This window comes from Rhyacophila brunnea, unplaced genomic scaffold (assembly GCF_057557595.1).
Source record: "Rhyacophila brunnea isolate RB1 unplaced genomic scaffold, BYU_Rbru_1.0 scaffold_7, whole genome shotgun sequence".
NCBI lineage: Eukaryota > Metazoa > Arthropoda > Insecta > Trichoptera > Rhyacophilidae > Rhyacophila > Rhyacophila brunnea.
The window spans coordinates 7,022,277-7,048,892 of NW_028233339.1; the positions used below are offsets into that span (position 1 = coordinate 7,022,277).

The following is a 26,616-nucleotide window of genomic DNA, read 5'->3' on the forward strand; positions in this document are numbered from 1 at the left end:
ATAGTTTTGTAAATTAGAATTTGAATGAATTTGTTTGCATCCGTACGGTAATTAAACTACTTAACACATGTAAACAAGTATTATCGTAAAAATTGCAAGATTGCATGCATGGATCAAAAATGTTCAGAAGATTCTGAATTTTAATGCGACAATTAGACTGTGTGATATCTACGGCTGAGCAATAGAACGATAGTGGCGAACCTGCCGATATAAAAACGAATTACACCGCGCAGACTCATTTGCTTACTCTTGAAGAATGAGATTGGTGAAACAATCAGCACTTTTACGTGTACACAGTTATTATCGCAATAGTTTAAAATACACACTATTTATTGGTGCAAGTAAATCCATGCACGTATAGAGGCGATATAATATAATAGTTGTTAGCTATTCGGTCAACTCATTGAGCTACACGAAGCAATAATGTTATCTGAATTTGAGGTACCTACGAGATTCAAACCTGCGAAACATAGTTTTGAAGGCGTGCGTTTTGTCACCATACCTCGGGCATATAACATAGAGATAAATAATATAACATTTTGCTCTAAATCATTTATATTATTATTTATTATCCTAGAAGCAAATTATGAATGAAATCCATCTTAGAACGTACCTACTTAAATTATTTATAAACACACTTTCTTGATAATAGCTCTAGTTATTCTCTAGTCAGTAGTTACATTGAGTGAGAATGCTGAATATCTTAAGAATGTGGACTTTTCACAGGTATCTCCTTCGCGCTGAGCTGAATGCCGAGTCCTACCGCCTCCCGCTGAGAGACGCTGTGGAGCGCAGGCCCCCAGCTTATGATGAGGACCTCTTCGCTCTCACTGACGAGTTGGAGTCTCTAGGCATCGATCCCTGGAACCGAGATGACAAGCCGTCGGTGTCGCCACCACCTGAAAAATTCCGAGAGGTTTGTGATTCTTATTAAGTCAATATTTCCAAAATAGACAATGGAACATTTTTTCCATCTAACAACATATTTAATATTAAAATACTCTATTGTAGGAGATTGTGCATAATAGGTCAGAAATTTGTTCAAAATAATTAATATTATGTCCATTTTTGTTACAATTTCAACTTATGCAGTGAGCATGTAATGATTAGGGATTGCAATACAGGTGTTTCAAAACCGGTATCCCAGTCATGGCACCCACAAAGGGGGGGCTGACCGGGCTCTAGCCTGGGGGCCTGGAGTGGCGAGTTGACCAAATAAGTGACATAAAGACAAATCATAAATTTGCTCTAATAGTAAAAAAGTCGCCTGCGGAACTATTTTCCTTTAGTAAAGGTTATATTTTAAAATATGTTGATGTGCGATGTAATTTTTAATTGCGTCATTATTTGATAACTCCATAATTCAAGTGGATGTAAGTTTTAAAAATACACTAAATACCTATCTTAATACCGTGAACGCCATTTGAAAAACGCTACTGTATAGTGTCACACTGCCTTTAACCTTGGCGATAGGTAGGGGGCCCAATAGATAGCTTAGCATTGGGGCCCGCTTCAGGATGTGGGGGCCATGATCCCAGTATTTTACGATACCAAAATACCGGTCTTAAAAATCAGACAATACCGATATATTCATTATCAAAAGTGGATACAAAATGTATTAACATTAAATATTTTAATAGGACAAACATCAGCATCTCTACCATATCTTACTTTTACATATTTAAAAAAGTTTACATATACCTATTTAGATATTTTTCCTATAAATAGATTTTTATACCTATGTTTATTGGTTTATTGGTATTAATACCGGTTTTCAATAAGAAATACCGGTATAGGTATTTTCATTCGGTATTGCAATCCCTAGTAATGCAAAGATTTAAATACTGGACTCATTTGAAATATTAGATTGTTTATTTGTTTTATTTACAATCGATTCGTTAATATACAAAAATACAAGATTAAATTTAAATAACTGGCCTAAAAATTATTAAATAGTATTTTTAATAGAAACGCTAAGCGTTTTAAACCGAGATTTTTCGATTTTTATTACATGCTTTCTAACCTCTAAATCGATGTTTTTTAAATTTGGAAAAAAAAGATATAAGGATATAATAAATTCCAATTTCCGTTTGGCGTTTCCCTAGGTAATAGATTTTCGTACATTTTTATCGTAATTTTGATAATAAAACTTACATAATTCATTCTTGCCACCCGATATAAATGTACCAAATTTAACACGTATTTTTGGAATACAGAACTCCACGATACTTTTTAATTTTTAATTTTATTTTTCTCATTACTTTTGAATATATATTTACCGATTAATAAACTTTTCTAGCTATTTTTCGATAACAACTTTACCTAGAGATATCACCTTAAGGCTATACCTCAGCTGGGGCACGGTTTAAAACGATCGTGACTACGCGACGCGAAGATTGTGCAGGCGCCTGCAGAACAAAATATAATTTGTCATAAAAATTCAACATGCGTCCATTTAATGTTCTGTTAATTGTTCTATTAGTAACAATAATAATATATTCATTGACATGTTTTCTTTTTCAAGTAAGTGGGTAACGTTTTTTAGTCATCTTTACACGATTTAAGAATTAATACCCAGGTCGCCATTACGAAACAATTTGACGTGTTCACAGCTCGACTTTCGCTCTCTGATTGCCAGCGAGTCCAAAATTTCGTCGCACCTATTTTCGAAAATTATTTGCCGTTTCACTGAAGTTTCAACGAATAATTCGCAAGATTGTGTGAATGTAACATTCTGTATATTGAAAATACATAACTTGAAAACACCTCATGCTTTAATCATTTATGCTACGGGTCTCCTATCTAATTGTGACAAGTTAAACTAGTGGGTCATACATGAAATGCTTATCAAATTGATGCACAGTTGGCGTTATACGCAGTGACGTCCCTAGATAAAATACCGCCCCATATTTTTTATCATCCTTTCATGACTCCAATATCTAAGAAATGTGTTGTATCTAACAAAATATATACCTACCACTAAAACATACAAAATTAAATTTAGATATAAAAAGCGAATAAATATAATATCGGTAATTAAGTTTGACTCCCAAATCACCAGAGTCTGAGGCCTTATTTGGTTGATATTTCTGACACATTTTGTTTGTACCATTTATCAATACACAGAGTTATTATTTTCATACCATTTTTACTATGCTATTATTGTACAACGTAAAAAATATAATTTTAGCTATTGCTATATTATAAGTATCATATTTCTATACTTATATTCTAAATGATTCTCCTTGATTTGCCGCCCTTTGAGTTACCGCCGCCCCCAAGCGACGCTCAATCTGCCTACCCACACGGGACGTCACTGGTTATACGGGTTCAAATCCCGTCGAGTATTGTATTTTTTTCTATTGGGTATATATTATATCGGAGGTGTTTTCAAGTTATGTATGTTCAAAGAATAATCGCTTATTTTCGCAAGTGTATGTCAAAAAGTACTCAGTAAACTTTCCAACAAATAATTAAATTTAAAGAGTTTACCGCCAAAATAGCTAGATATGCATGCAGATCACTCCTCAATGTGACTCTGTGTGAGAAAAGTCATTATTAGACTAAACTAATTAGTATTCGTCGCAAGACGCCTTCTTTCAAAGCAGATATCATTGGTTGTATTTTATGAGCGAACAAACAAGTTCACCAGTGTTTGTTTACCCGATCGAGTGTAATTGAATTTAAGTGTACATATAACATTATTTGATCTGGATATACAATAGCTAGAATATGCTTATTGATTTTGGTTACATGTAAGTTGTACATATGCAGTTCATCGTGGGACACTTATTCGTGCGCCGGAGTACGTGAGACATGAGTTCGTATAGCATTTTATCAAATGACGAGTTCTTCGTTAAACATTTCACCGTGGAATACGTACGTATCTTACAAAATGCGGCGATAGTTAGCAAATAGTACTGTTACAATTAGATTAACCCTAACCTAACCTAACCTAGTAAAGACATCTCCACATGTTGTAGCATACGTACAAATATACTCCACGGTGAATGTTCAACGAAGAACTCGTCATTTGATTAAATGTTACACGAACTCATGTTTCACGTACTGCGGCGCACGAATAAGTGTCTTGCGGTGAACTGTTTACGTACAAATTTCCGGATACGATTGATTTTAACAAAAAAAAAAAAAATAGCGTGCTATGTAACTTAGTATATACTCGCAGAGAAAATTAAATTTAAACATTTTACTATTGGTTTTCAATATGATAAGATCGACAATAATTTTATGAATTGTATAATATATTTCAACGTGTCGGCATTGTATATAATATGTATTATTATTAATAATGTTTTTGTATATTTGTATTGTTAACACGTTTTATCTATATAATATTATGTACAGGTTCATACCCAAATAATTATTTTTACGACTATTTTAATATATATTTTCGTAATAAAAAAATATTTACTCTGAAATACCTAGCTGCTACATACGTAAAATACTATTGTTCTGGGAACAAAATAAAACCATAAAGCAGCGTTTGCCATTTATATTCATAGAACTTTTGTATATTTTTCACACTTTTTTGGGGTGTTGCACAACAATTCTTAGGCTTAGAAAAGCCGGCTCGCACATTAAAACTCATCTCGTCTGCAACGTGTCGAATATGTCGATGTGACGTCATCCTTATTCACAAAATGAGTCGAAGACACCAGTGGGCCTATTCTATGCTTATCGACCGCTAAAGTGATAAAGTGAAAAATATTATCAAACTTAGGGTAGGTTTGTATCAAAATATTAGCACTTATTGTAACAATTACACGAAGCCGGTTTTTATTGTTGCAATAAGTGCTATATTTTAACAGCACCTATCTTGCTGCTGTTAAAATATCGCACTTATTGCAACAATAAAAACCGGCTTCGTGTAATTGTTACAATAAGTGCTAATATTTTGATACAAACCTACCCTAAGTTTGATACTATTTATCAATTTAGTGTTCGATAAGTATAGAATAGACCCACAGGGGCTCTATGTTAGAACTTGCGAGTGCAAGCTTCCCGGTCGAGATGACGTCATATGACATCATTATGACGTACTACCGGAGTGATAATAGCATTCGAGAAAATAGCGAGTGGTCAGACAGCGGCGCTATTCATTGTCAACATACACATATAGGTGTATCATAATAAAATTTTCTATGGTTATTCTGTGCGCGGTCGGCATGCCTCGAGCGTGACGTCACAATTACGTCATCTCGTCTGGTGCCACACGAGACGAGAGTTAGGAAATCGCGGTGCAGAACGTATACACACACCTACAAATTGGTCATTCTAATACCTACAAATATCTATAAGGTTACGTGCGAGTGTAGATTTGCGAGGTCTTCATATGCAACATCTGATCGACGTTCCTAGAAGCTACCAGAAATATATATGGCCGCAAGATCACAAATTCGATACATAATTGCATTGTTCTTAAAATATACTGTCCACATGGTGTTATTAGTAATTCGATACGTACGGCGCATGTAACCATGACTGGTACATTCATTGACACGGAGGGCTGAGGAAGGTTTTCCACAATGGCAAATATGGATCCAAATACTGTACCTTACCAATCGCAGCCATTCGCATGTCGTTTCATAGTATTTTGGTAGATAGGTAGTTACTACACTCGATAAAATGTGCATGTTCTGGATTACAATTTAAAATTGGCTGTGCAGCAAAAGCGACCCAGCCCAAATTATGTCATGTTCACCGGGTATAAATGTACTTATAGTTTAAAATTAAATTAAAAATTTATACTAAATTCTTTCGCGTAACCAAGATTTTACATCACGTAACTCATTTAGGATTCACTTCTCTAAAGTAATAAATACATACGTAAAAATGTGTAAAAACTGACAATATTAATTATTGCATTGGCCAAATTTCTATAGAAGAAATGAGCTTTAAATTATAAGCATATTATACAGCATTTTCCAAAATAAACGCGATGTATTTAACTTCAAATATTTTTCTATAAAAACCATTGAAGTCATATTCTAACTTTAAAAAAGACAACATAGAGAGTTCCCATTGCGTTTATCGATAAAGATTTTAAGAAACTTCACAGAAACCATTTACTAATTCTAGATTGGAGTGCCAATGATTTTTATGGTTAGAGGAAAATAACATAATAATATGCTATATCGAATAGTAATGTTTCAAATATGTCAAATAAGTAATTCACAAGATCAACAACTCTACCAATGCAACATTTGTTATTGAGCATTATATGATTTGGAATATTCAACCGGTCTTAATCGGGCATATCACGCGACAGACGTTTAATGTGAAGTATCATTTTTTTACAACTGGGAATGTCTCAGGAGGTCGCCATACATTAAAGTGTGCTTTTAATTTAAATGACTTTAAGTTAAGAGTTTTTTTTTTAAATCGTAGAAAAAATGCACCGAATGGAACATGAAAGAAACCGCATCAATCGCCGGGCGGTGAGCATTACCGATTAAGCTATTACTAATCATGCATGAATAACCTAACTATTGAATATTTGCATATGAGGTGTAAGTGTAAAATCTCCATTAATAGAGATGTTGATCTTTTGCAATTTTAAATCAGGGTGTCAACAACAATACTATATAATCCAGACGGCGTCAGGATTTATTGAAATTATATTTTTATATTCAATGAATACCTAATAATTATTAGATTTAAAAATGACACAATTGTATTGAACATATTTTTGGCAACCTCTAAAACTTCATATATATTTAATCTTGTGATGGAGACGGGTATCTTTCCCGAATTGTGGAAGATGTCAAAGGTTACTCCAATCCATAAGAGTCATCAGTGGAGAACTACAGGCCGGTGGCTGTTCTCTCGGCACCCGCAAAAGTTCTTGAGATGATCATGCATAACATGATTTATCCAAAAATTGAGTCATTTATAATGAATGAGCAGCATGGATTTAGAGTTGGCCGATCAACGGAAACTAACCTGATGGTATTTGTAGATTATGTGTCGTCAGCACTAGATAGAGGCCATCAGGTTGACTGTTCCTACAATGACTTCTCAAAAGCGTTTGACAGAGTCGATCACGACATCCTGTTGGAAAAACTCCAACTAATTGGATTGTCCGATCGTTTTCTGAAGTTATTCGGGAGCTATTTTAGGAATCGTCAACAATACGTATCGTATGGCGTCTATCAGTCACAGATGTTCAATACATTTTCTGGTGTCCCTCAGGGCTCAAACTTGGGGCCATTGCTGTTTACGATTTTTATAAATGACATAGCAATGGTCATTAAAAATGCTATGTTTTTGTTGTTCGCTGATGACCTGAAACTCTTCATGGAAGTTGTCACCTTGGACGATTGTCGTCAACTCCAACTTGATATAGACAATATATTAGATTGGGGCAGGCGTAACAAACTGGACTTCAATATTGAAAAATGCAATATTTTATCATTTACCAGAGCCTCGCGAGTATTATTTTTTCAGTATTCGATGAATGGCAGAGTTCTTTCGCGAATACCATCTGTAAGGGATCTTGGCATTACGTTTGACAGTAAGCTGTCATTTAGTGGTCATATAGCTATCATTTGTAAAAAGGCGCTACAAATGTTGGGCTTCGTCTTGCGTACTTCCCGGGTCTTTTCGGATGTTACTGTATTAAAAATTCTTTATAATTCCTTAGTGAGAAGCCGGCTTGAGAGTGGGTCGATTGTTTGGGCCCCGCATCAGTTGAAATATGACCTTATGGTGGAGCGAGTTCAAAAGAAATTTTTGAGACTCCTTTATTTGAGGTTATATGGATACTATCCGTGGCTTTATCCAACTGACTTTCTCTTAGGTATGCTAACATACTGTAGTTTAAGTGCTAGAAGATATCAATATTTGGCCACGTATTTTTTTCGACTAATACGTGGTGTGAATGAGAACTCTGCCATTCTTGGTAATATTGACTTGTGTGTCCCTGATAACTATCTTAGAAATCGGGAGCATCAGTTGTTTGTTCTCCCGAGGAGCAGAACTATCCTGCCATTGGTGATGCCAATTGGGAGAGCAATTACTCTGTTCAACCAAATTGCTTCGGATGTTGATATATTCCATCTACGTGAGAATGAGTATAGGTGGACGTTATTTTATAAATTCTTAAAATAGGGTCTGCTTAACTCATCCGGTGTACTTCCTTGTACCTATATACTTCATATTTTTTGTATTTACACATTTATACTATAGAATAACTTAATATTGCATAATTACAATATTACATAATACTTTTTTAATAATATTTATTTGTTTCTAAATGTCATGTTGTGAACGTCTTAAACTTATAATTTGTAATGTCCACAATATGTTAAATAAATTAAAATTGAAATTGAAATATATACTTTTTGATTTTTTTTAATATGATGTATGGTTCGGAGGCTAGTAAAAATAAATTTTCAATCGAGACATTTGCCACTCCTGTATATCTATTCTATACACAATGCGGCTATCGACGGCTAAAGTGATAAATTTCATATTTATGTATTGAGGCGGTTAAGTGTTACAATAAGTTAACCGTCTAAACAAACTGTCAAACAGTGCTATGTTTTAACAGCCACTCTCTTACCTGTATTAACTTTTAGAGCGAGATGGACAGTTTTGACAGTCTGTTTAAACGGTTAAATTATTGTAACAATTAAGCACCTTAATATATAGTTATGATAAACTACCGTTGATAGCCATCGATAGCTGCCTTGCACATAGAATAGCTTCGTTGGTCTCAAGTACGACTCATAATATAAAAGGAGAAAATACAATCAATTCACACAATGTAAGTAATTATGGTGTAAATTTAAAGTTTTTTTTAGTTTTATTGACTTAAATAACTTTAATAACAATCGGTAGCGTTTGGGCATAACCTGATAATTGCTTTTTGGTCATTTTATGTTAAAAGTAAAAATTGGGTCACTATAGTATTATCTTCCATTTGGTAATAACCCGATATCTATATTTCACGTAAAATGCTCAAAACGCTATTGTAATAATATGATGATATGTGAACAAACACAGTGGTTAGTTTGGTCAAAACATGACCAATGACCTTATCATAGTTTGATCACTGATAAGTGACCTTATTTACCTAATTAGTGAAATAATTCACAATCTAGGTATTGTCATATTCTTCTTCAGTTATTTATTTTAAAATGTTTTTTTTCAATTTTAAACAAAAAAATGAACTGAAATTTATGTGGGCAATTCAAAGCTTAAAATGGCTCTCCTGTAAATTCAACATTTTGCAGTTAACAGGTTATGCCCAAACGACACCGACATATTAGGTAAAAAAAATCGTTTGCGTGTTCTGAAAATTTGTCTACGTATTTATGACTCATCTCGTTATTGGTAACGGTAATCGTTAAATCAGTTACAGACAAGAATGTAATATATTTTTTTTACTATTACTACTTTTAGATACATACTAAATAATTTATTGATTGAATAAATTAAATCCTTTTGGCACCATCGTGACCCTGTTTTTGAGGTCGGCGGTCATCTATATGGTGAACGAAAGTAAAGGCATATATTTTTCAATTTGGACAAAAGAAAGTAAATATTGATAATTGTTTTTGTCGACTGATACGACATGCACTAATGCAACTGCTCATACGTACAAAACGTGACGATAGTAATAAAAATTGGTAGTGCGTAAGTAATCTAAACACGTGTGTATTTTAAAATAGTAACTAGCTTTACTATGTTTTGTCTATGATAATGAATCAATGTTTGATTGATTTATTTTACGATTGTTGACTTTCATTGTTTATATTCATCAATGGCATTGGCGGATTTAGCCGTTTATTATTAAACAGGCATAATTTGAAAATATCTCATGCATATATTATAATATTTGAGACTTTCACGGATGTTTTTTTGTGCGGCATCTTATCTAATGTTGCTGTCCGTATGATTAGCTTCGTTTTTTGTCATATATATTTTAATTAGTTTTATTTTTTTTTAGTTCCCGTGCCTTTTCTCTCTCCGGCTCTTTGCATTAGAGTAAAATCAGTAAATTCAGTCAGAGCTCACTTATACTTGGGTATCTGCTCCTGACACATTACCAAGCCTAAACAACTATACAAATGTTTCACATCAAATGCAGTGACTCGCGATATGCTCGATTAAGACCGAGTGTGGTGTGGGTGTGTGTGGTTGTTTTTTTATCGTAATAGATTCTTGGGTTTCCACCGCGTGTACTTCTTCCTTCTATCCTCGACGTTTCGGGCTCGTTGCAGAGGACATTATCAAAAGATATTTATTATGATAAGGTGTAGTGAAGGTGTATGAATTCCAACAGGAATCCGATTAGCTAAGAGCAAACGTTGCTCAGAGTAATGTGTCATGAGAGGGCATACCGACTTAAACACTATACGATGTCAGCAATTGCCGGGCACTCGGGATACAGGACACGAATATGACTTCGAAACCAAGATTCTGTGTCGGAATAAGGGATATTTCTCACGATTCGTAAAGGAGGCTATCGAAACCCATAGAAACCCTGAAAATATTAATAGGGATGGTGGGTTCCGGTTAAAAACGACATGGATTCCGGCACTGTCAGCAATATCCAATATTCGATCCGATATCTCTGGTCATAAAAATGCGTTTTATTAGTAGGTATAGTATACTGCTTACATACTGTAGTTTAAATGCTAGAAGATATCAATATTTGACCACGTATTTTTTCCGACTTATACGTGGTGTAAATGAAAACTCTGCCATTTTTGGTAGTAATGACTTGTGTGTACCTGATAACTATCTTAGATATCGGGAGCATCAGTTGTTTGTTATCACAAAGAGCAGAACTAACCTGCCATTGGTGATGCCAATTGGGAGGGTAATAACTCTGTTCAACCAAATCGCTTCGGATGTTAATATATTCCACCTACATGAGGATTAGGGATTAGTATAGGTGGACGTTGTTTTATAAATTCTTAAAATAGGGTCTGCTTAGCTCATTCGATGAGCTTCCATGCTTTTTAATTTATATTTTTTTATAATTTTACTTTACTTTTCATACTGTTTTTGTGATACTGCATATATTTATTTCTTTTTTACACTGTTTCTTTGTTTTTAAATGTCATGTTGTGAACGTCTTAAATTTATAATTTGTAATGTTCGCGGTATGTTAAAAAAAAAAAAAAAAAAATGAATTTGAATACCTACCTCAAAAATATAAGCAGGAGCTTTTCAAAATGAAAACTATTTTTGTCGAGTACTGACCTCAAGTTATCTTTATCACTTACTTTTGTAAATAATATACACCTATGTGTATTTTTTATATTGCAGTGAAATAATATTTTTTTGTCGTATAATAATGTGTTTTCTTATATGTATTCATTTACATTGTAAATATATGTAATTTTCGTAGATACATAGATAATATGAGTAAAAGTGAAAAAAAAATAGCTAAATGATAATGCCATTTGGGTAGATTTGCAAAATTAAATACCTACATTTTTTGTATACAGGAAGATGACATGGTTTCCTACCAAAGACAGCAATACTATGGAGCAGCCAAGCCTTTTAACTCAGACGCTACGTGGAATTCGCATTACTCCGCTTATCAGCCACTGTACAGGTTTGTTTATGCATTATTTTAATACAATTTCATTGTTGTCACTAGTGGTGACATCGGTTTGGAGTACCTACCCATTGCTGATTCATTTGTGGAAAACTTCAAAACTAATCACACTTGGGCTTGAGATTTATTTTACTGGACCACACCAGCTGTTGAATGCGATAAACCATCATTATTTAGATAAATAATCACATAACATAGAAAATTGCACTAGGTGAGTAAGAAAGTAAAACAAAACGTCAAAATGAAGCGCCATATTTAATTAAACGCAGATAGTTCTATTTTTATAGTTAGTAATAAAATTTAAAAAATGTTAAAAACACTTCTGAAATCGCTATAATACCTGACTCGTAACCTTACTATTAAAACCTCGTAAGTATGTTTGAGAAGAATGTTGAGGGGAAGGAAAAATAATATTTTAAACAGCTCTCTAATCGATGAATCTGCTAACCATAGACTAATATACTATCTGCATCTGGTTGTGGAATGCGAGGTTTTAATTTCATATTTGAAACCACGAGACCTACGAGTTTTTAAAATGTATCGATAGATCGACAGCATACTAGTCTAGAGAACCGAGGTTTTGATATGATTTTAAATGTTTTTTTATTTAAATTTTATCGAACAAATTTCATTTTTCCATAATATATGACTTAATAGTAAGGTGACGCTGCGTAGCTATTCTATACACAAGGCGGATATCGACGGCTAAAGTGATACATATTATCACTATATCATATTTATGTATTGAGTCGGTTAATTGTTACAATAAGTTAACCGTCTAACTAGACTGTCAAAACTGGTTATCTCCCTCTAAAAGTTAATACTGACAAGAGAGGGGCTGTTAAAACATAGCACTTTTTGATAATTAAGATTAAGATTTCGCTGATATCCATATATTATTGTGATTCTCTCTATGTTCTGTCCATATCACATTTACTGTAATATTCGATATAGGCACTTTTGCAGGTTGCATATTATTTGGTAATGCAAATCAACAAAGTTAATGGTGAACGTACTGCCAATATTTTTACCGGTAAATCTGTAATATTTTTTGATACACTTAATCGAACTTCTTTTAAATTAACAATGGCATTTTTTTCACTTAGCTTCTGGGTGACGATAGTATTTTTCTAGTGTTAACAGCCTGTACACAATGCCACCATAATTTATTCAATTAATTCATATGTTAAACAGCACTCAATAACGGTTTACCTTATAACGGCTCTATTCTTTTTCTCAACATAACAAACATATCTGCTCAAATATTTACAACTTGGAAACATTTCTCGCACCGCGTGGTAACTCAGCCCCAGTAACACGAGTTAGTATTCCACTAACAAGGAATTGAATTCAGAACAGAATTTCGAAATTCAAATTAATTAAAATTCCATATCTTTTGATTTTTTATTTAATTTTACAACGTTTTCTTAGCTCGTATTCTTATTTGTCCGGTACAAATCTTGCAATCGATTGTTAACTAACTTCCCGACTAGCTAGACATTTGAAACTTTTAGAATATATCAGAACACGATACCAATGCATTTTTTTTAAATACTTTTAGCCATCTTTAAGTAGAATTGAATTCATTTTCAGTTAATTCTGTTTTGTATGAAAAGTTATTTCGGAAGAAATCCGTAAAAAGTAAAACTATTATTGGTTGCTAAGTGGGTCCTAGCAACTAAATTATTAATATTAATATATACGTGCGTTACTATGGAAATCAATATGACATTTCAGTATTATTTCTATCAAGTGCAATTTTTTTTGATCGTTTAAGCTAGTCAAGTCAAGTTTATATGATTCAACAGAAAATTTAAAAACGTTGTATATAAAAAATTCTTTTTATCTTGTTATTATTATATAATTAAAACAAATATTTTGCGTATAGCTACAATATGTTCTATATAGAAGCTATCAATAGATTTATATTTTCTGATCCCACAATTTAAATAAATATTACTCATATCATTATCAAGATTTTCAATCAATGAGATTTTTTTAAAACACCATTTAAACAATCGTCCCTGTTATGAAAAAAATGGTTGTTATTATTTCAAAATAGTCAGATAATTAATGTTTATAAGTATTGATATCATCATAGAACATATTAATAAATATAATTCCGACAAGCTATTCCCCAATACACTACATTTTGACGCAGGGTATTGAATGTGTGACGAGTTGCTATAGCAACACTCTAGTATTATAAATAACACATAACGAAGTTTTAATATATTATTTATTAGTAGGTAACAGTTGGTAATTGATATAATTATATCTATCTACCACAGAACAGATTAAAATATAGAATTCAGATAGGCTATACTCCAATACACTAGATTTTGAAGTTGTGAATGTGTGAGTGTCCTACGAAAATGAATCACACATTATAGACGTGCAATAGTGTGTGTTGCAACTTTCAAATACACCGAAATTGAATGAGCGTCAGCGCAAAAACCAAGAGCAGTTGTCAAAATGAACGGCAAGCGTATTCTTTACACGTGTTTAAGTTTATCCCATATTTTTTCACACTCGAGATCGGTTGCCTGTTACTTCACATCAGATATTTCAGTTCCCATTATTTCTGAGTTCCCTGGATATCACATTTATTTTAGTAATTATTCGTATACTCTTTATTGAGATAATAACCATTTGTTTAGTTCTTAAAGATAGATAATGTAAGATGAATAGTATAATCCCGATATTTCTGGATTAAAGCATTTTCGATCACCCTAACCACCACAACATACTCGCTGTTTTGTCAATTACCACATAATGCGGTAAAATTATCGACACACGTAACAAAGTTAAAGAGATACATACAAACAACATGGCGATATACAGTTCAGTGGTTATTTTTCAAAACTGGACATGTCCACTATTCATTCCTCGAGATAAATGAACTTTTCAAATAAAAACACAGAGCGAAAACACGCACGCGACAAAAACCAAACTGTCAGATTGTATGACAACATACTTGGTCACGTGACTCAATACAGTCCCGCCATTAGCTGAAAGTGACATGTCTCATTTCGAATGTCAACAACGTTGGACGTGTCCCTACTTGAATGTCAACCTATTTTTGAAACCTCTTTTCAATATGAAATTGGTGTTTTGTGGCTATTCTTGAAAGTCAACAAAGTGTGTATGAGGTTATAGAATGATATTCCGATAATAAGTTATTTTCGGCATATATGGGACATGTCCAGTTTTGAAAGTTATCCACTGAGTTAATACGTCCAAATATTACATGAAATTAATAACGCGTGGGATAAATAAATCAACAGTGAATACGTGTATTAAATAAGGCTCTAAGTACCAAAAAGTAGTATTGCCTGTATTTACAAAATACCGAGGCATTGCAGTAAAATTTCATGAAGCAGACCTTTTGAAAAATGTAGTTTTACAGTGTGAAGCAATCACGGCAGCTTCTATAATTTTAGGTATTAAGAACTCGCAAGTGTCAACACACCATCGTCAGCTATTTTATATTGAATGCCGTTGACCACTGCAGTGCTACTTACACCATTATAAATAAAACACGCTAACGGACTTACAACGTCGACAGGTTTAATTATTTTGCTGTATTTTTTTGACTCGCTTGAGGCACTAGACTATAGTTGAAGTTATTGGCGTTGGTATGTAGAATATTTTTCTATAAAAATGTCAGTTTTTATTTTTTTGGTACTTAGCGCCTTAATTAATACACGTATTCAGATGTTCAATGAATTACAAAATATAGATTTTAAAAGTTTTTAAGTCAGATCAGTGCTGATTGTGTAATACTTTCCTAGATACATATTTAAAGACAACGATAATACAATATAATGTCATTATCATTAATCTCTTAGGAATTAAAATATTCTGATTCAGCGTTAACAATGTTCTTATTAATTAATGCAAGCGTGGGAAGAACAATATTTCTTTATGAATATTTTTTTCAATATGAAATGAAAAAAAAACTCAAGACATTGTCGCTGATTGAATGAGATGTGTGTGAAATGTTTATTTAACGGGTTTACTGCATACACCAAAACTCAAGAGAGGAAATAATAATAATTACATTTGTATTTATTTGGCAAATAGTGTCTAGTAGCTGACTACTTGTTTGGTCTATGAACTTGAATATTTGAATAGTTGAGTAAGTAGACCCGTGCCAAATTGATACATAATACGTCAATTTGCATAAGCATCTCAAATCCCAACAGTATGTCATCGCAGGTGGTTAACCCTTTACAGATAGAATTAATTTTTCACGATTACTTAAAAAGGCACATTGATTACTAAAATTGATATAACTTATGTATTATTCATTCAATTCAAATAAATCTTTTAAATATTTATAGTTTTTGAATTTTTCTATTAAGTATTTACATTTTAAGTAAACTTTGTGTATAAGTGGAATGAAAAAATATGTCAAATATAGTTTTTTGGGTTTTTTAAGCCTTTTTTATACAAAATGACATAGATAAAAAGTCCATGATAGAAGTAGATAATAAAAGGAAGATATACTAAAACTGGAGCTAAATATAATACCCTTCAAGATATTTAGAAGATGGAGGGTCATTTTATGTTTTTTACTGTCTCAAACACCTCATACCTAGCAAACTGATTTTGACAAATTTAAATAAAAATAGATTTTATAAATCAAATATTTCTTAAAAAATATATTGGACTGTGTATAAATAACATCATAAAATGATAGCTACATCTATTATTAAGTAATTTCAACTTTTAAAAATTCAAAATATGATTAAAATTGTTTGATTTTCATCATGTCCTGCATCCTGTAACAACGGCGCCAAACTGGCGCCGATAGTGTCCAATGGGTTAAATTTGTAATAGGAAATAGGATTTTTTATTCAAATTTTGCTTGTATTTTTTTTGCCATATCGCAATCTTTACATGCTCTAAATATTATGATTGAAGTGTTCGAGAATACAATTTCGATTTTCCTGTTAATTTCGCGATAATAATCTCACTTTGAAATCGCGAGGAACAGAGACATGACGTGTTGTGTTATGTATCCAAATTCAATGTAGATTTAACATATTCCCGTTATAATAATTGAATTCCCATTGAATAATGTAAAGTTGCTGGATGCCAGTAAATTTTCTCCCGTAATAATTTAATTCAACCGTTCCAGTACCATCAAAATAAATTACTAGTAAACCAAACAAAACTCTTTGCATATAAGTAACAGATTCTTTAAACACGTGTTTGAAATGTTTTGAGTAGTTATATTACGATAAGATTTTATTTACTATTGGCACCTTAGCACAAACAAATTGGCACATAGTCGACATATTTTGGCACCCGTATATGGCACCCACAAAATGTATTGGCACCCCAGTTGGCACTACACCAAATGTTTGGCAACCTATGTGAAATTGGCACTCGACTAAATATTTTTACATGGGCATAATTTTGGCACTACGATAAAATATTTCAGTAGGTACCTATTCCTGCTTTCCTGTTAATAGGTACTCAACAATATATTGTGGCACCCCACAAAATATTTGGCATGCTATCCTAACTATTGTGATCCCATTGGTTCATTGGTTCAAACATTAAAATGCATCATGATATTATTATGATCTATGTATTTACATATCAATATCATACCTATCACTAATATTGTAATTAATCAGGTTAGTTCATTTGTATAAATTAATGTCAATTTAGAATAAATTATTGTTCGAAAGGACCTTTGGCACTTTTAATTTTCATAAAAACTCTGAGAATTACACTGCTTATTATTTTTTTTTCTTTCATAGAAAAATTTAACTGGCATCAATCTGAAACATGGTTCAATTATTTTTTTTGCAAAAATCACAGAAAGTTACATCTTGAATAAATGTTTAACATCTTTGGTTAATAGTTTTTGTGGAGAAAATAAATCACAGGCACTAACTATGTCGTCTTCCAAATCGGTGAAGGACTTTTGTCTGATAAAGGTGCGTACTCGTTCTGAATTATTCAATTATTGTAATTTTTAGAAACAATAGTTTTCCAGAAGCGGACAATAATATTAGTGTTATGACAATACAATCCTAATCAATCGAAGAAATTACAACATTTTAATGTTTATTCATTGTTATGAAATCATTGCTAAGACTTATTCGATTGTTCATACTATTGATTAATAATATTAATACCAAGATTCCTGTCAGATCTATAACATATTATTCTCTACACTATACAGATAGTGCGATTTATTAGTTTTGAATTGATCGAGTTTGAAGTTGGTCTAGCTAAAGCAATGACCTAATAGTTTGAACGGATGGCCAACATTCATTTTTTTGGAAATGAAGTGTGAAATGATGTGTGAAGAAACCTCTTCGAAATGCTGCCAAGATACAATAATTCAAGTCAACGGAAGTAGAAACATAATATTATATTAACTTTTTTTTTATTTAACGAATAATTCACAAGATTTAAGAATGTAACATTCTACCACATAGTCCACTATGCTACGACAAACTTTAACTATTGGCCCTTTTTAATAATCACTGAAGCGCTTCCCAAATTGAGCGACATATTTGGCGATCGGCTTTTGTATTTTAAATCAAAGTAGGTGATTTTTCTATTGGTTATGATATATTTTCTCAGAAGTGTTTTCAAAATTATAATATTATATGTACCGACATCATTGAATACATTGGTCCGCTTCTACGTTAGTTACTTACTTACATACTATTATTTGCGATTTTACATTGTATATAATGATGATGGCTGATTTTATACAAAACCATATTTTATGTGAATGCGAGACATTTTTATTTCATTGGGGCTGTTAAAAATAAATCTCAATACCTACACCAGTGTTCAGTTTGCTGAAAATAAATCTGCAATACACAATGACTTCATTATCCTCCATTTCATGAAATTCTATTATGCTTTCAGTCGACCACTGGACCAATTTAGAATCGACAATGACAACCAGGAACTTGTCAAAGTCCCGGGAAGAGCCTCGAGCCTTGGAATGGATGTCAAGTATAATGAAAACTACCTCGAAGGTAAAGAAATTATTGTTATTTTGATATTCATAGCAGGCAATCATTATACCATATTATTATAATCAGCTGACCTTTACATTGCATTATTTAGGACTTAGGTATTCATACAATCATTTTGTATTTCGCAAATTGAGAATATATGTAGCACCTAGTTTCAAATCCCTCTAAAATGGTAGATTAGATATATATTTAGATGAATATTTTTGTTACCTATATGATGGTCAAAGATTGAACTTTAAAAAACGCCAAAAACCGTCAATACGTATGATCAAAAATTGGGGTAAATTTAAAAACTCGCTAAAATTGTCGAGTGTGCTTTTCAAATGCCCCTAAAATGGATAAGCCAAAATACTCTTTAGAATGTACGAATTAAATAATAAATATATAAAGTTCACAAATTTAATAAATATGGGTTTAAAACTACCTAATATCGTTTTAGGGGGCTTTGAAACCAGGCGCTTCATATTTATAGTAAAATACACAACACCGTTATCGGTAGGTACATATTATTATAGAATTTGAGCGTAAATATCTTGGTTTTATGGTTTGATACTCTATCAAACAAACACAGCAATTATTGACATGAGCAATATCAGAAATCAAGCTAATGACATTTCAGACGAAAAGTTAAACGCAGGTAGCATAAACGGATCTACATGAACATAAATTCACTATCCTCCGGTACCATAAATATTAAGAAGTGACCTCTGGGTGCTACCTCTATGTATAGATAATAATTTAAAGGAATGTGTGACGTGACATTTTGTCACCTCTAAAAATGTGTCACAAAGACACGAGACTACTTATTAAAAAACAAATGTACAACATCTCATACAAATAATTATGTGCGACTTGGCATGTTTTGAATGTTAATACCAATGTTATATTTTCCAACTATAGGAATGCATAATATTGTTAAGTATTATAATCAAAATTATAAATCACTATTTAAAAAAAAAACTATATATATAGTATGTATATATAGAATATATACAGAGATGGCGAACCTATGGCACGTGAATCTTTTATTTTGAAGAGAGAAAATATACTTATAATAATAATAAATGACAGATTGCATTGTATACTCTTCAAGAATAAGCATTACGATTAATGTAAATATATAATGAAATAGGTCGGCTTTATGCATCACATATATTATCGCAGTATTCTCATCAGGCTCCGGGAAAAGCCGCGTCGCGAACCTCTGATTTTAATCAATTTACAATGCTTGAGACCACTGTAATGAGAGAATGCCTCGTCTAAAGAACCATACTAAGTAATGCAGTGACAAACAATTTTATTTCTACGCACAAAATTGGCTGTACCAAATAAGAAACAAAAACTTGGTGGAGCTTGTAGTAGTAATACTAGAAGACAGCTTTAAAATTAGTGGACCGAAATGTATGGCGTAGGTAACTGAAAAAGTGCGAAAGCTATATAATATGTGCTTTGTTCTGTGAGTGATATCTAGAATATCATAATTTTTTAATAGAATTCTTAAAAACCATTTTTTCTCCATGAAAAACTGCTCGGCACGTCGGACAGTTGAAAAATTTTGACACGCGTACGTAAAAAGGTTCGCCTACCCTGGAATATAATATAGATATTCAATTTTGATTTTGTATTTTTCGGTCATGGAGTTTTTATCTTGGCTCAAAAATCCAACGAAGATCTAGGCCACCTCCTGTGGAGGTTTCATAATGGTTATATTAGCATAGATATAGATAAGGTAATAGAGTGGAAGTGCGGCTTCTTTATGATGCAATAAAATGAAGCAGAGTTTGAATATAGTGACAGATTGCTAATAGCATAGGTAATTCAAGGGGGGGAGGAGTTAACTGACATTTCTCGTTGTATCAGTTGCCCTCCCATAGAAAAAGTACCTACATAATATTAATTATGTTAAACGGTAACATCTAAAATGGCGCAAAAAATATACTGTGTTAATTACAGTCAACGCAAAAAAATGATTTCTTTTAAAAGGTTTCACCCCGGTTTTTCATATAGTTACACGTTTCGACTGTTTAATCGACTGTTTGATTTATTATTGCTCATTGTAGAAAATGTTTTTTCACAAATTTAGGTACTTCCAAATAAAGAAGCCATTTGATGAGCATGTTTAACTATATTTGGATATACCTCAAGTGAAAGTCCTTTGTAGAATTCAATCCACGATAAGATGATTTTGATTCCACGTTCTCGTGCAAATCTATTCATTCAAACTGCATATATACGGTAACAGCACTCGCATATCCGCCACAAATATCAAAATGTCAGACCTTTCATTATTGCCAGATGATATTTAATTATAAACGTAATTTTTAATATTCGATATGAAGAATAAAAAATAATACAGATTTAAAATAAATCTCGCGGGACACACTTTGTGAACTCTAAAGGTACTGTTTTCATTAGGTATGCTTATGTTTTGATCGAAAGATTACAATAAATTAGCAATTAATGATTAAAAAAAACTCTTATCCTATAGTATAAAGTATATTAATATTAAGCCACTTCTGTTTAACATGCCAACTATAAACATAATATTTTCTGAAAGTATAATATAGTCTAGATACACTCTCTCGTATCCTAACAGGTCGCAGATTGTTACCAACTGGAGCTGTCAGCGAAAAGAAACGTGTCGTCTGCTATTTGAGGAACCATGGCTTCGCAGCTAAGTCACAGAGTGAACCGATTCCTCTTCCTCCAGTTTGCTCACACGCCATTTACGCCTTTGCCGAGATTCACCCGTTGACATTTACGCTCATACCTGAAGATCGGGAGTACGACATCATACAAGGTGAGGAAATAAGACGACAATAAATATGTTATCCAATTTCGGTCTATCATCGATGCAATCTGTGTAAAAAGTGACATATAACATGTTTTGATGAATGCATCGGATACGTTTAGTACCTAATCTATAGGTATTTAGAGATTGTTATAATCGGTACTATTGTGAAACTAACAAAAATATAGTCGTAATAAAAAAATCATAGATTAATGACAATTTCGTACAACGTTTGATGATCGCCAACACCACCCCAAAGATGTCACCGGGTGTATATTCTTCTTTTTTACTTAACGTTTCAGACTCAATCATTGCAGAAGAGATTCGCAAGGGGTTATAATATAATGTATATATATATAAATATATATGTATATATGATACGATTTACCTACTGTTAGATGTGTGAACCTAATCAAATTTAAAACTAAAAGTACACTTTATTCATCAAATCATCTTTCGAGAATTTCCTTTGCGATGAACGGGTATTGGCGAAGAAAGAAGGATGAAGATATACACACAATGTTAGAGTGTACGTTTTATAACTTTGCACTTTTTTTTAACTTTTTACTACACTGATACGCCTATTAAGGCTATACTTCATTTGAGGCATGGTCTAAAAAGATCGTGACTAGGCAATGCGCGGATTGCGCAAATGACGCGTGCCGTACAAAATATAATTTGTCATAAAAATTCAACATGCGTCCATTTAATGTTGTTTATTGTTATATTACTAATAATAATAGTATATTCATTGACATGTTTTCTTTTTCAAGTACATACCTACGTAAAGTTTTTTATTCATCTTTACACGATTTAAGAATATATTCATCTGACGCCATGACAAAACAAATCGACGTGCGCACACCTCGACTGTCGGTCTCCGATTGGCGACGAGTGCGAAATTTCGTCGCACCTACTGTTGAAAATTATTTGCCGTTTCTCTGAAGTACGCTCTTAATTTGCTCGATTACCTCGCATAAAATTAGATCAAATTATATACATTTGTATTAATATTAATTGTAGTAATAAAAATATAAATAGATAATATTATGTAAAAAAACATATTTTTAGAATATATTACTTCATTTTCATCCTAGAGCCGGAGTGCAAAGTTATGAAGCATATACTCTAGTTCAAGATAACAATAAATAGCTGTGGAAGCCTCCGATAAGAAAAAGCGATTATGTTTTATCAATATTTATCGACTTGCAACATTATTCTCTTTATATTAGTGTGATTATACTTACTTAATGCTTTTTCTTCACCGGGACTTCATGAGTGATGATCATGTCGGGTAGTTTTATTCACGACTTGGCTCTATTTCTCTCAGCATTCAATTGAGGCCTGTGTCAATGAAAACCATTTTTAATGTATCGATGGTAATTGAATATACAGGCGGATACCTGAAGGCAGCCGGTCTGAAGAAGCAAAACCCTGACCTGAAGGTGCTGCTCGCAGTTGGGGGTTCTCGAAATACAGCGGGTCTCTTTTCCAAGATGGCATCCGACGCGACAATCAGAGCAGCTTTCGTCGACAGCGCCGTTCAGTACTGCAAGCAATACTCCTTTGACGGAATTGATGTTTACTGGCAATATTCAGGTGAGAACATATTTAAATTATAATTAACATCTCATAAAAATATAGATAGGTATTTCAATTTCTAATTCATAATTATTTTTCCAGAAATAATCCATTTCTTTAATTCACTTTTTCGTCACCTTACTATTAAAACCTTGTAAGTCTGTTTGAGAAGAATATTTAGGGGAACAAAAAAAACGTAATAAAAATAATATTTTAAACACCTCTCTAATCGATGAATCTGCCAACACTGCTTGTGAAATACGAGGCTTTAATTCCATGTTTGAAACAACGAGACCTACGAGTTTTTTTTTAATTTGTCGATAGATGGACAGCATACTGGTCTAAAGAACTGAGGTTTTGGTATGATTTAAAACGCTTTTTTTGTTTAAATTTTGTCGTACAAACTTCATTTTTCCATAATATTGGACTTACGATGTCTTCATAGCAAGGTGGTGATTTATATATCTATTTAAACGGTCAATAATATTTTTACTAATTTAAATCACATGCTATTGTGGTAATAACACTTTTTATTAAAAATCCTCTTTGATAAAATTAGAATTGAATACAAAACAGCTACAATGCTGTAGGTAATATTTTTACTTGACGCTGGTACAAAGAGATAAAGAAATTACTCATCTATGACGATGGTGTATTTACAATATGATAATCATAGTCTTGCATTTGAAATGTGTCTGAATCTTGATTTAAATTAATTATTATGAATGCGTAAATAATATAATTAAAATTCAATTAGCAAAGATATGGCCTTAATCCAGATGGCGCGATTTGTCTCGCGCGCATTCTAGGTACATGTGACCGCATTGAGCCGTCCACATGTAATCGCCACATGTCTCTTCTCACGCGCGGTCAAGGTACAGGTGAACTCATTAAGCTGTCCACATAGAATCGTATCGCGGCGAGACACGCGTCATCTGGAAAAGCTCAGAAATTTGTAACTCTCTAATTCCTGTTAAAGTTAGTTTTTTGAAGATTTGTTTTTAAGCTACAGAAATGCATAATATAACACTGAACTGTTGTTTTCAGGTGCTGAAGAATATGGCGGAAGTGCTGATGACAAGGAAAATCTTTCTCTATTGATGAAAGAATTGAAAACAGCGCTTGATGCGGACGGGTTTCTTCTTAGTATTGCAGTGCCTGCTTCAAGGTATATTATATAATCGTATATTATAATATTATGCATAACTGTGTATCGTTATCATCCCCCTCAATCAATCCACTGCTGGATAACGGTCTCTAAAATCTTACTCCAGTCATCTCGGGTTCATTTCATTCGTAAATAATAATAAACACCAGTTGTCTGATTCAAATGTAAGAATTGATGTGTTGTTTAAATTTAGTGGTCCCGACTTATAATCAAACCCTTGAGAATTTATGGATGTTTTGACTTGATTGCCTTCTATTCTCGCTTTCCATGTATTATGCGTTGACGTAAATCGTACCCATTTCTCATTATTAAAATTATGACGGAATTTGGCAACAAAACAGATTTTTTTATATTTAATAGTGACACTTATATTATTGATAATATTAAAATCTCATTGATGATATGCCGATGTAGTGTTTGATCGCCCTCAATCGGATGCACTCATGTCTTGATTGCAGCAGATATTATAATTATTGAATTGTTAAGTGCTCCGCCATCCAATTCTGATGCTATGGTACTTCTGCGCATCTATTATATACACAAGACTGCTATCGGTCGCTATCGGCAGCTATCGAGGGTAGTTTTCACATTTTTGTATCGAAGTATTAGCACTTAATGCAACAATTACAGTACGTGTTATGTTTTAACGGCACCTCTCTTGACTGTGCTAAATTTTAGAGCGAGATAGACAGTTTTGACTGTTTAGACGGCCAACTTATTCTAACAATTATAATACTTTGATACAAAAATATGATTAACTACCCTCGCTAACCGCCGATAGTAGTCTTGTGTATAGAATAGATGCGCTGGAGACGAAAACTAAAATATGTACCTACCCATTTTACGAGACAATAATAATTAAATAATTTACATTATTTTATTTTGAAATCGGTGCATTTTTTAGTAATTGTAGGTGTCAATGAACACACATGTGTATTGAACTCACGCAATATTTTTAGGTATGCTGGTGTTTTCTAGTATTCTGGCATTTGGTATTGATTAATATTTATTATATTTTTTCGCCAAGGTATCGTGTTGAAGATGGTTACGATGCACGCGCCCTGGCCACTTACGCCGAGTGGGTGACCGTCCAAGCCTTCGATCTGCGACCGGACAGCGAGAAGTGCTCAACTGCGGAATTCCCTGCTCCACTCAAGAATCGGAAGGACCAGAACTCGCCACCAGAAGTATTCTACAATATTGTAAGTGACAGCTGCCTAATATGAAATATTACAATACGACATTAAGAAGAAGACGAGTTTGCTCTGCTAATCTAAACATGCATAACATTCCCTGTGTTATCCATTACTGAAGCAGCATTAATTTACTTAGGAAAATTTAATTTAACAACAGTTAGCAGTGGCAAAAAGTGGAGGTAGGCTGTTAAGATCCGCCATAAACAGTGCACATTAAACTTTGTCAGTCATTCGTATTTGTTTACATTGAAATAATACTACAATTTACAGTGATGGTGTTGGTTACTTTTTAAAATTCAATTGAACCCTGCGAAATTAAGTTATAATAAATAATAGTGAAAAAATACTCGTCTATCCATAAAAAAATCTAAAATTATGCAATTAAATCATACATAAAATTGGATATTTTATCGATAGAATAATATATTTTTATTATTATAGTTTGGTTTGGGCAGGATTTAATGAATTAGAAAAAAAATTGCCAACAATATGTGTAATATGCATTCTTAATCCAACGAAAACAAATAAGTATAAATGAAAAAGTGTCTATAATTTTGTCGTATCGCCCAAAGTATACCAAAATCATTATGGTTTGGTTTAGACAGGGTTTAATTGAATTTTAAAAACCAACCAAAATCATCTGTAAATTGTAGTATTAGTTCAATGAAAACAAATACGCATGACTAACAAAGTTTAATGTGCGCTATTTGTGTCGGATCTTAACAGCCTACCTCCACCCTTCGCCACTGCGTTATAGTAATATTAATAATATTTAACCAATAAATTCTGACAAACGATAATATGTATAATTAATTACTCGTTTTAAAGTTAATAATTAAAATAGTTTTTAGAATATCTATTGGTAAATATTTTCAATATTGAATAAGAACGAAGATCTTATCTTTGTCTGTATGTAAAATAATAATAAAATACAATTTATTTGTGTATTCTTTTCAAGATAATACTGGATTATCGACGGATAAATGATTGTAAAATGCTTTTATTCCAGGACTATGCAGTAAACTTGTGGTTGCGAAGAGGTCTGCCAAAGAATAAATTAGTGCTCGGGGTTCCTCTGTTTGGAAGGTCCTTCAGACTGGCTGATGCCTCTAATTACCTCCCAGGAAGCAAAGTGATCGGAGCTGGAGCTGCAGGACCATCTACGCACACAGAAGGAATGCTCGCTTACTTTGAGGTGATACATTTTAAACCAACTCTAATGAATATTAATATGTACTGCTATCGATTTCAGAACTATGGGAACT

At 32.8% G+C, this 26,616-nt stretch overlaps 1 protein-coding gene across 1 annotated transcript in view; it reads left to right on the forward strand.

Annotated features, from left to right (window-relative positions):
• Cht10 (Chitinase 10) overlaps window positions 1-26,616 on the forward strand; it is a 105,727-nt gene that overhangs the window by 36,128 nt on the left and 42,983 nt on the right. Inside the window, exons 4-11 of the mRNA XM_085957943.1 lie at window positions 727-916; window positions 11,484-11,593; window positions 18,503-18,615; window positions 21,212-21,415; window positions 22,802-23,005; window positions 24,035-24,155; window positions 25,183-25,357; window positions 26,361-26,546. Coding sequence (XP_085814069.1) covers window positions 727-916; window positions 11,484-11,593; window positions 18,503-18,615; window positions 21,212-21,415; window positions 22,802-23,005; window positions 24,035-24,155; window positions 25,183-25,357; window positions 26,361-26,546 — 1,303 coding nt within the window. The remainder of the gene's footprint in view (window positions 1-726; window positions 917-11,483; window positions 11,594-18,502; window positions 18,616-21,211; window positions 21,416-22,801; window positions 23,006-24,034; window positions 24,156-25,182; window positions 25,358-26,360; window positions 26,547-26,616) is intronic.